General features: G+C 46.3%; 2 protein-coding genes across 2 annotated transcripts; one reads left to right on the top strand and one right to left on the bottom strand.

The window, feature by feature from the left end:
* Window positions 1-717: 717 nt before the first annotated feature.
* Window positions 718-1,882, top strand: LOC4336175 (probable high-affinity nitrate transporter-activating protein 2.2). The gene is made up of 2 exons (NM_001419579.1): window positions 718-900; window positions 1,266-1,882. The coding sequence occupies exons 1-2, from the start codon at window positions 735-737 to the stop codon at window positions 1,730-1,732; spliced, it is 633 nt and encodes a 210-aa protein (NP_001406508.1). The 5' UTR covers window positions 718-734; the 3' UTR covers window positions 1,733-1,882.
* Window positions 1,883-3,290: 1,408 nt separating this feature from the next.
* On the bottom strand, window positions 3,291-7,094 carry LOC4336174 (eukaryotic translation initiation factor 4B1). Its single transcript, NM_001419580.1, has 3 exons — window positions 5,825-7,094; window positions 4,554-4,955; window positions 3,291-3,728 (listed from the first exon to the last, which is right to left on the bottom strand). Exons 1-3 carry the CDS (start codon window positions 6,994-6,996, stop codon window positions 3,704-3,706), a joined length of 1,599 nt encoding a protein of 532 aa, NP_001406509.1. The 5' UTR covers window positions 6,997-7,094; the 3' UTR covers window positions 3,291-3,703.
* Window positions 7,095-10,917: the final 3,823 nt, after the last annotated feature.

The raw sequence follows: 10,917 nt of genomic DNA, 5'->3' as shown, positions 1-10,917 counted from the left end.
ATCCATCTGTTAAGTGCTATAAAAAGATCATTTTACCCTATAAATTATTAAAGGTTGATTAAAAATTTTGCTCTTTTCGTTAGTTTACACTCAATTAGTTTGCTCTTTACACTAAAATATTGAAAATTGACTGAAAGAGTAAAAGTTTTAATCATTTAATAATTTGTAGGGGTAAAATGGTTTTTTATAGCACTCAACGAATGGCTACAAACGAAAATCTAACGACGATGATATTTTTAGAATAAAAGCGCTTGTACAATAATATTTTTAGGAAGCTGTGTTCGTTAATGGTATTTCTTGGATTGGAGGGCTCGTGATTTTTCTCCGGCAAACAGTGTACCGTGTTCTGACCACCACCAACAGACTGTCTGACTACTACCGTTAACGTGGTACTGCTACTAGTCTACTACTACTACTGTGCAGTGTACTACAGATACCACACAGCTGCATTAGCCTGCATTCGCCGCTTCACATCGCCATGGCCCTCAAAAGGTCGACCGAGGTGCCCCATCGAGCCGACGAGACAGCCAAACGTACGTGCTCCGACAGTCAGACCCGCGTGAACCATCAAGCTCCGACTTTCGGAACCACCCATCGCTACCCTCCTCGACCCCACAAAGTTGAACTCCCCCGATCTCCCTCCCTCTCCACGAGTCAACTTACTCGACGCTACCACGCCTATATATAAGCTACCGCTCCGCTCAAATGGCCTCCACCTCTAGCAGAGAACGATCATGGCTCGGTTTGGGGCGGTAATTCACCGCGTGTTTCTACCGCTGTTGCTGCTCCTTGTAGTTCTCGGTGCTTGCCATGTCACGCCGGCGGCGGCGGCGGCGGGGGCGCGCCTCTCCGCGCTCGCGAAGGCGCTCGTCGTCGAGGCGTCGCCCCGTGCCGGCCAAGGTGCGTGCATCCATATGCATATATATTATTCTCCCTTGCTGTGCTGTTTTGTGTTTGGTGTACTTTGATTTGGTGAAAACTGATCAAGAGGATTGTGACTTTGCACCTTGATTTGATCTTTCAATGGGGACGATCCTAGCATAATCTGCACGCGAAATATAGTTCAGGACAAATACTTGAATAAATCCGTGGTTTTCTTCACTTGGTTGGCTCTAGAGCCTGATATTATTGACTTTGCAAAAGCGTTTTGGCTCACAAATTTCTAATTCGTCTAGTTCTTACAATCTCAAGTGGAATAGTGACTCCAAGTTGGCAACATGTTGCATGTCAATGTAACGTTGTCACGCTGTCAAATTGATGACCAGTCCTGCACGCCGGCGAGGACGCCATCACCGTGACATGGTCGCTGAACGCGACGGCGGCGGCGGCGGCGGCCGGGGCGGATGCCGGCTACAAGGCGGTGAAGGTGACCCTGTGCTACGCGCCGGCGAGCCAGGTGGGCCGCGGGTGGCGCAAGGCCCACGACGACCTGAGCAAGGACAAGGCGTGTCAGTTCAAGATCGCCCAGCAGCCGTACGACGGCGCCGGCAAGTTCGAGTACACGGTGGCACGCGACGTCCCGACGGCGTCGTACTACGTGCGCGCCTACGCGCTCGACGCGTCGGGGGCGCGGGTGGCCTATGGCGAGACGGCGCCCTCGGCCAGCTTCGCCGTCGCGGGCATCACCGGCGTCACCGCGTCCATCGAGGTCGCCGCCGGCGTGCTCTCCGCGTTCTCCGTCGCCGCGCTCGCCGTCTTCCTCGTCCTCGAGAACAAGAAGAAGAACAAGTGATTGTGGTTTGCTTGTGTTAGTAGTCTGTACAATTGTAATGTGTGACTGTGTACGACAGCACGGAGTGTGTCTACAGCGCCCAGCACACACACCTCCGTATGTTCAACCTACAAAACCAACGGAATAATAGATGGATCTTTGAAAAACTCAGGCGCAAGTGCAATGCAAATAACCTGCTCATATGATCCTCCACTTCCTGACTCGGTTTCTCTCTTTATGATGGCACAAAATTCAACTCAGTTTCTCTCTTTTATTATGGCACAAAATTCAACAGCATAAGTACAAGTGTACTCCAAACCACAAAGAGGCGCAGAAGAGTGAGAAGACCCTTGCATGAAAGAAACACAGGACACCCAGCGATGTGCTGACGTTTTTGGTTTTTGAAATAAAAACCCTCCTCATCGGTTACCAAAAACCGTGGAAAACCGGTAAAAACCGATTACTTTCGGTCAACGCCGTACGTAAACTGGCTAATACTAAGTTCTCTATGAATGACAGCAACTCAAAATTATATGATAAATTGCAAAATGGCATTCCATCGCTTTTAGTAGCCATTGGATGACGGATACACGGCTGAATTGAGATAAAGGTACATTCAAAATGTTACTATAACGATCACCAACCTTCTTCCCCTTCTCGGAGGTTGCCTTTCCGGCGAGCCTCAAATCAGCCCATTCACTGCATCCTTCTCATAACTTACCAGAAACTGCCCTATCGTTAGTCTCCGAGGCCGTTTTATGCGAACAAGTCGCCGTAGTCGCGCCTCCTCGAGTTGAGCCGCGATTTAGGTGCCCTGGCGGCTAGACGCTTTCTGCACGAGTTTGGTGTAACGCTAGCCGCTGAAAATGGAACTGGAGATCGAAGTGGTAGCCACAACAAGGCCGGTTGTCTCCTAGTAATCACCATTCCAGTTCGGTGTTCAGGTCACGTGATACAAGCAAAACACACAATAAAAATGTTTCTAAAATATTGTAGCGCAACATCTGAGCCTTACATACTTGATTGGGTGGATACAACTCACCTAATACACTCTGCTATTTATTCTCTACTCCCTTCGTAAAAAAACACTCAATCGGTGTGTGTCTAGATTTAAACCTGAAGATTGAGTTTTTTTTAGCCGAAGGGAGAACATTAGAACCTCTAATGTAAATGATCCTGATTCACCACAGCGCTGGGTCCCTCACTCCCCCCGCTCCGGCGAATTGCTTCTCCAATAGCACAGGTGAGGCTGCAGCTGATTTGGAAGTAGCGATTGACATAAAAAACAGAAACCATATGACCAACTAAGCCAGTAACAGAGCGCGCAACGGCAGTACGGCAGAAATCACCAAGACCAAAGACAGCAGTAATCCACAAGCTGGCAAGACGCAACTAACAGCGAAGAGAATCACTTGCATATTTCCAGGTACTAAACACCTACCGTCCCTCCGTAAAAAAAAAAAGAGTATAAGTAACAAGCGCGCAGGGATTATCCTACATTCTATTGCAATGGAACTGGTGTGAGAGAGAACTTCAGGCATGTCATTGCAAGGCACCAGTACAACGGGCACAGTAAAGAGAAGTTAAGAAGCATTGGCAAAATAGTAGGAGCAACAAATAACAGAACAGATGGCTAACACATGCAACTGTACAAAATATCAAAATATCCATACAAAAGGTCTCCATCCATGAATGCTTAAGAGACCACATGCGACATGAACCGATCAGGAACAATAGTTAGTATCAAAGTTTGCCAGGTCTTGTTTTGGCATGGGAGATGACAAAAAGGGAACCAAAATACCCTACAACTTAAGAGGCGATAATAAATAGCTTCACGCAGAGTAACCTCCATTGACAAGCTTCTCTCCAATCTTTCTAGATCAGACAAAATGGGAGTCAAAACACAGAAGAAAATGACTTATTCTTCCCCATTCTTTCGAAACAAAAAACGAGGACCCAGAGTTTCCTTAACAAATGCTCAAACGCCGTATCTCACCACCTCTGCCTTGTCATTGGCCTGAACAGAAACAAAACAAAACCGATTAAGAGCTGCACATGAACCGATAATATCAACATCAATTGGTTAGAAACTGATTTGACTTCCATCATATTTTTAAATAGACCAGATTGTATCACATCAAGAACTAAAGCAAATAAGATGAACAAGATAGATATAAAGGTTCTACGCTCCTATTTCTACCCATTAAAAAAGCAACCATCATACAAGAACACTTCACCACTGGTTCACAAAGTTTAAGCTGTTGGTGATCATGGTTCCTTTTCTTTTTTTTTTTACAAGAAACAGCAGGAGAGGCTCCTCATGTACTTTATTAAATAATATAAATAGAGAATAATTACAGATAAATACAAAGCAGAGGAAAAAAAATACAAAGAAAAGGTTATACAAAGTTGCAGACAATTATCTTCAAATAAAAAAGAAACCCCAATTCTGAGCTTTGTATCCTCTCTATGAATCTCTAGTGTCCTACCTAGACAAATATCCCATTCCAACTCTCATCTTCAATCGAACAGTATACTATACGTTCAATCTCAAACCTGTCCAAAGTTGAAGTGCTACTTGGCTTATAATCAAAACATGGTATATCACCATACAAGAAGAATAACTATATAAAAGGTTCCGTATTCAACTAAACATGACAAACACAACAAGGCAGGCATGAAAAATTAACGTCAATATGAAAGTGTGATGCATCATACATTTACAAAAAGAATTAAACTATATAGAAGGATTAAGGAGGCATTTCAGCTAACCAGCAAATTACATGCAACTGTCAATAGGAAACATTAACCTGGAAAGAAATTGAGCAAGAATTGCACGAACCTGTCTGAACTTCTGCTTCCACCAAAAGAGCCCCTCTCTCTGCTACCTTGGAATCCCCATCTTTCCTCAGCTGGTTTCGGAAATGGCTCCATACCACCACGAGAGCGTGGCCTATCCACGATGGATACCACAATCTGTGGTTCCTCTGCAATAGCTGGTGGAACTGCTGAAACCCTGCCAGCTCCAGAACCAGGTCTTTGCCCAAATCGAACCTTGTCATCCAACTCAATAGTAAGCAACTCAAGCTGCTTTTCCATCTGAGTTATCTTCTCCGACAAATCCTCTGGATCCTCAGGGGAAGCTTGGTCCGGACCATCAGTTTTATTGGCCTCACTTTCTTTCAGTTTCTCCTTGAGGAGGTTTATTTCTTCTTTCAAGATCCTTTCTTCATTCGTCTCTGGCCTGAAAAATGAGGTACAGATATATTGAATTAATAGAAAACAAACCTGCACTGGCTAAAAGAACAGAATTTCAGAAGGAACCAATCCAAGTATCCATGTCCTTGCCATCCATGAGTGATGACTTATAAAAGCAAATTATGTCTTTATCAACACAATAGCATGCTACATTTTGCTAGCGACCCCAGTTAATTTCACTTCCCACAAAACTAAGCGTAACGGTGAACAATCAAGTTTGAATGGAAGTGACAACATATAACTGCATATGCATCACTACATTCAGCACCCACAAGAGAAGATTGAATTTAACTGAACAATTGCTGTAAATGTTGATTGTTGACTCCACTGCACCGTTCAAAGGATTAATGCAGATAACTTCATAACAATAAATGGTTCGACATTAACATTAAATGCTTAATTCACTGAAGTATACTATAAAGGTAAACCTTCACTTCTAGTTGCTCATTTTTTGGATTTCAATTATGAAGTTATCACAAAAGCAATTCTTCCAAAATATTACATAACAAAAACAGCAGGGCAATTATTGTTAGGACATGCTACGTAAATTGCTAGGTTTTTTATATATTAGAAAAGAACTAAGCAGAACTTGCACAATTCTTTATGCAAGGCTGCACGCCTGCACCTTTACTAACCTATACCAATACTCCAGTATTGCAATACGCATGTTTTACATTATCACAAGAAGCACTCCTTTTACTAACCTATATCAGTCCTCCAGTATTGCATGTTTCCATTACCACAAGAAATACACCTTCGCTAAGCTATATCAGTACACTTGCATTGCATGTTTGCAGTATCATGAGATTCATGAGAAATGCCAAGTGCAATCAAGAGGTGACTTCATATACATACCTATTAACGGCACGATGTTCCAGCTCAAGGTCTATCTTCCTCCAGTCTTTCCCTTTCTCTTGCAGCACCACTTCCCGTGGCTTGGCATTACCAAACGGATTTACCTTTGGCCGTGACCTCGGTGCCCCTTCACTCCCAACTGCTGAGACCTGTGATCCAGGGCTCCCAGGGCGGGAGGAATGTGCGCTATTCGGCCGGCTGGACTGTGAGCTGGTAGGGCGGCTAGTTTTCTGTTCAATCTCGGTCTCCATCTTCCTCCAATCCAACCCTTTCTCAGCCAGCACCTCCTCCCGGGGCCTTGCAGCCCCAAATGGGCTTGGCCGGTTGCGTGCCACCTCAGCTGGTGGCGTAGCAGTAGCCAAGGGATCCCGCTTCGGTGGATCAAGGTTGAGCCGCGGCCTCTCACGCTCGCCGTTGTGCGGCATCGGCGCAAAGCTACCACCACGAGACCAACGGTCAGAGTCGGAGGGGCCTGGTGAGTCGCGGAAACCAGGTGATTCACGGAAGCCGCCACCACCACCACCACCAGAACCGAGGCTTGGGTAGCGCGATGGCATCGGCTTCTTGTCGCGCGACCAGTCATCGATGTCATCGGAGCGGCCGGCTGGGGAGGGGCCGCCGAACCTATCACGGCGGCCAGAGTCGCCGAGAGCCGGCGTGAACCTCTTATTCGTCCCCCAGTTGTCCGCCTCGTCGGCGCGGGAGGGCATGTCGAGATCCGAGGACCTACCGGGCCCGCGGCGGTCGTCGTCGAACCCGCCGCGGCGGTCCCCGCCGCCGGCGCCAAACCCTCCGCCGTAGGAGCGGAACCCTCGGGAGCGGTCGAGCTCCTCGGCGGAGCGCTCCCTGGGGCCGGTGGGCAGCATCATCATCTCCTCGGGGGTGAGCCCCCTCGGATCCACGGGGGCGGCGCCACCGCCGCCCCGACGCTGCCCCTGCGCGCCGTACCCGCTGAACTCGGACAGCGACAGGGTGGTGCCCTTGTTCTTCTTCTTCTGCTTGCCCCCGCCCGCCGCCGCGGCGGCCTCGCGGAGGCTCGGGAAGCTGGCGGCGCCACCGGCGGCCGCGGGCGGCTCGGGCGCCGGGAACGCCGCCGCCTGCTCCCGCTCCTCCTCCTCGGCGCGCTCCGCGTCCAGCGCCCACGCGCCGACGCCTCCCCAGGGCTTCGCCATCCCCGGTCGCCGCCGCCGCCGCGAGATCTAGGGTTTGGTGCTCGGAGGCGCGGAGGCGAGCGGAGGTGAGAGAGAGAGGAGTCGCTTGCGCTTCTGGTGGTGGAGTGGTGTGGCCGTGTGGGTGGGTTGGGTGGGAAAAGAAATGCGAGGGGCGCGCGCTAAATCGCGCGGGTTCCAGGGGCGGAACGGCAAAATGGTGTGCGGGCCGGGGGGTGGGCCCGCGGCGGCGTGAGCTGTGGGTGACTGGGTGGGATCGCCGCGCGCCCGCGCGCGCGCCGTTGCGTTGCGTTGCGTGCTGGCTGGCTTGGCTTGGCTGGCTGCTGTGCTGCACGCGCAGCTTTGGCGAGCGACTTGTGGCGGCGCGCGCGGCCTCTCGTGTCGCGCGCGGGCTGCTCTCGCGGCGGCAGCTGGCGCGCCGACCTGGCTGTCTGATGCTCCGATCGATCACAACCAGAGAACCTTGGCGTGAAGCTATTGCGTATTTTTTTTTTATAAAAACACGGGACAAATGTGGCGCTCACAATGCACGCACTAACCCCGGTAAAAACATACACATATCTTATTTCTATGAGCTCATCTAAAATTACGGGTTCGGTACATCTTAAAATTTACGAATTCAGCACGGACATCAGCTGAATCAGGGGCGGATTTAGGGCCCGGCCAGGCTGGGCAGCTGCTCGGGCTCCTCGGTCTGCATCAGTACATCGGTTGCTCTGTTTTGCTGGCGAAGCTGCATGAAAATCTGCACTTTTTTTTGGCAGCAAGAGCAGTAGCAAGCACAGCGTTTGGCCGATCAGCAGGAGCACTGAAGTGCTAATAAGAATTGTTTTTCTATTAGTCATTACTTTATTGTGATCTATATTTGATTAATCAATCAGATTTGTACTGGATTAGGATCCTCTGTGTTTATCTATATCTAGCTCTAGCTCAAACTTAATGTCACGGCGTTTAGTTGATACAAGGAACCATGATGATACTTTAGTGAAAAATATTATTTGCACAATCTTACATATGTGAAAGATTCTTGTGCATTACCATTCATTAGACTTGTCCGGGCTTAAAAAAATTCTTGGCTCCGCCATTGAGCTGAATTAGTCGTAAATGCGAGCACGTGTATCTAATTCAGAATTTAAACCAAGCGAGCTGACCTAACAAATTAAACTACGCTCACTTCGCTTTTAGTTTTTTTATTACACGGAATATGTTCTTGTGCATTACCATTCATTAGCTGCAGCAACACACTCACATCCCATTAATATGTTCCCTAAGCTAAGACCCTAACAAATGGAAACCAATGGCCCATCCCCATTCTCACTAAGATCATATTAAAAGTCTATCTACGCATGAGCACTAAGATTTAAACCATATTATACTACTCCCTCCATTTTACTATACTATAAGTTGCTTTGATTTTTTTCTAGTTAAATAATTTTAGGTTTAATCAAATTTATAAAAACATGTAGTAAAGTTTTTAACACAAAATAAGCATATATCATTGAAATATGTTCAATATAAACTAATTTGGTATTGTGGATGTTGCTAAATTTTTCTATAAATTTGATTAAACTTAAAAGTTTGAAAAAATAAAGTGTATTATAATATAAGATGGATGGAGGAACTTGCAGCTTGGGATGGAAAAAATGCTCGTTTGGGTTTCATAATTTTGACGTTATCTCTGTGCATAGTATAGATTATCAGTTCAATATCTGCATAGATGAATGCCCAGTTGGCGAATCACAAGCAGAATAGTATAATTTCTGAATAACTTTGTCAACCGTGCTCGCCAAACTAAGAACTCTGTCTTGCAGCAGATTTAGAAAAGAGGGGCACGAATCCACTACCAGGAGAATATCTTCTTTCTATCCGGGTGAAATACCATCATCTAAAAAAAATCCGGGTGAAATACCACCAGAATAATCCCGTGGTTTTCCTTCTCTCTCTCTATCTTTCATTTTCATCCTCTCACCTGTTCCCTTTCCCGTCCAATTCATTTGTCTGCTCCACCAGCAATTTGCAGAGAGGTTCCTGCATCCAGGGCATCTTAATGGATTTTTTTAGAGTACCTCTGAGTGAATGCGAGCCGTTTATTGTATAAGATCCAACAGATCATATTTGTTTCTACTGCACCTATTAGATTGCACCTATTAGATTGAGTAGTAGTGTAGTAGAAGGGTATTTTAGAAAAAAAAAACATGGCACTGATGTAAATACGTAGTTGTTGAAGGGTTTCGTAGTTCATCGCTATTCCGTAGATCCGTCCGACGAACAGAGTAATAAAGGGATAAAAGCTTTTCAGCAGGGCGGCTTCGCCGCTGCGGCCGTCTTCCTCCGGCCGCGTTCGCTTCTCCCTGAAGGGCCACCTCCTCCTCATGGACACGGCGTCCGCGAGATCGTGACGGCCGGCCACTGACGGGAGGGGAATCTGCTCGGTAACCGGCATGACCGACGTGATCAAATAAACGAAAAACTAGCGTACAACAGATCACATGCATCTGGATTAATTACATTGATACATGCAATTGCCAATCGGGATAACTAAATTGATTAAAAACAACTAAACATTCACGCATGCATGTTGTGGGTTTAATTACAGTAAAGCATGAATTTGGGATTGATTACAGTTATGCATGGTTCCGCGGTGACCATGCTTGCGCGACGAGGAGAGATTGAAGGCGGACGGCGGCTAGGAGCGCAAGATTTTGGCGGCGGCTGTCCCTCCTGTTCTCTTCTGCTTCGTCAACTCACGATGAAATAAAATTGGGTCTGCAAACCTGGCCCGTTTGATCTATCACGGGAGCACAATTACAAGATTACCCTTCCACCTCACTTAAACAAATTATTAGAATGACCAACAAAATCAACGGTGAGATTTATTCCTACTACACTACTACCACCTTAAGTGGGAGGTACCGTAAAATGACTCTTAATTTGTCAGATCTTATAAAAAGCTGCGTTAAATTTGCTACACAGTCCGTGCAGTTAATCACATTATCAGTTTATCACATAGCTTATCACTGATTTTAATACTACGTCGTTGAAGCCTCTCATGAGCATTCTGATATCTGAGTCGATCGTACCACCAGCTTTTTCCACAAAATGCGTGGGACTAATCAGGACAAAAAGACGGTGACAAGGATGTGAAGCCTACCAGGACGTAGTCGGTTACCGGTAGGTAAAGCAAAGCCGTAAAGGGGTTAATACTAGCTTAATATATCTTTTACTACCTCAGTCCCATAATACAAAGGATTTTGAGTTTTTATCTTAAATATGTGACCACTCGTCTTATTTAATTTTTCTTTCAAATATAAAAACAAAAAGTTGTGCTTAAAGTACTGTGTATAATAAAGTAAGTCACAAATAAAATAAATAATAATTTCAAAAAATTTGAATAAGACGAGTAATCAAGCGTTGAAAAAAAAAATCAAAATCTCTTATATTATAGGATGGAGGGAGTATTTGACATTGGCAAAACGAACTCCTCTTCCTTTTCTTTTTCAGAGATCAGAAGTAGCGTCATACCGTGCGATATTGCGATGCAAGTCAGATTCTTCTTTAGTTCTGCACCAATCGAAGTCCTGAAAGTCAAGCAGAAAAGCGGCAACAAATGTGTTCAGAATTGAACCAGCTGACAGCGACGGTGGCATATGCATACAGCAGCTAGTAGTAGCCAGCTACTGATATCACCCGGATAGTGCTTGGGTCTCGCACGCTGTTTTATGCTTTGAGTAGCTGATGTGAGAAAATGAGAGATGAAGAAATGATTAGGCTTCTACCGAGCGATGGCCGATGGGTCTCGGAAGTTGACGTTGCAGTTAAACTTGACTTGCAAAGCCTGTGTGAGTGTGTAATTCTAATGAAGCCATGAAATGCGTAGTTTTCCATCTCTCTCCCTTTCTTTCATTTCCATCGTGCGAGGCACAC

The sequence above is a fragment of the Oryza sativa genome, chromosome 4, assembly GCF_034140825.1.
Source record: "Oryza sativa Japonica Group chromosome 4, ASM3414082v1".
Taxonomy (NCBI): Eukaryota; Viridiplantae; Streptophyta; class Magnoliopsida; order Poales; family Poaceae; genus Oryza; species Oryza sativa.
This window is presented reverse-complemented; position numbering and strand designations above follow the sequence as displayed.

What these genes read in the sequence shown, in the direction of transcription:
- LOC4336175 (NM_001419579.1), top strand. Translation starts at nt 735, where the DNA reads ATGGCTCGGTTTGGGGCGGTAATTCACCGCGTGTTTCTACCGCTGTTG. An exon ending in GTCGCCCCGTGCCGGCCAAG is followed by an intron (nt 901 to 1,265) that starts GTGCGTGCATCC and finishes ATTGATGACCAG; the next exon opens with TCCTGCACGCCGGCGAGGAC.
- LOC4336174 (NM_001419580.1), bottom strand. Translation starts at nt 6,996, where the DNA reads ATGGCGAAGCCCTGGGGAGGCGTCGGCGCGTGGGCGCTGGACGCGGAG. An exon ending in GAACATCGTGCCGTTAATAG is followed by an intron (nt 4,956 to 5,824) that starts GTATGTATATGA and finishes CTCATTTTTCAG; the next exon opens with GCCAGAGACGAATGAAGAAA. An exon ending in GGAAGCAGAAGTTCAGACAG is followed by an intron (nt 3,729 to 4,553) that starts GTTCGTGCAATT and finishes GTTTCTGTTCAG; the next exon opens with GCCAATGACAAGGCAGAGGT.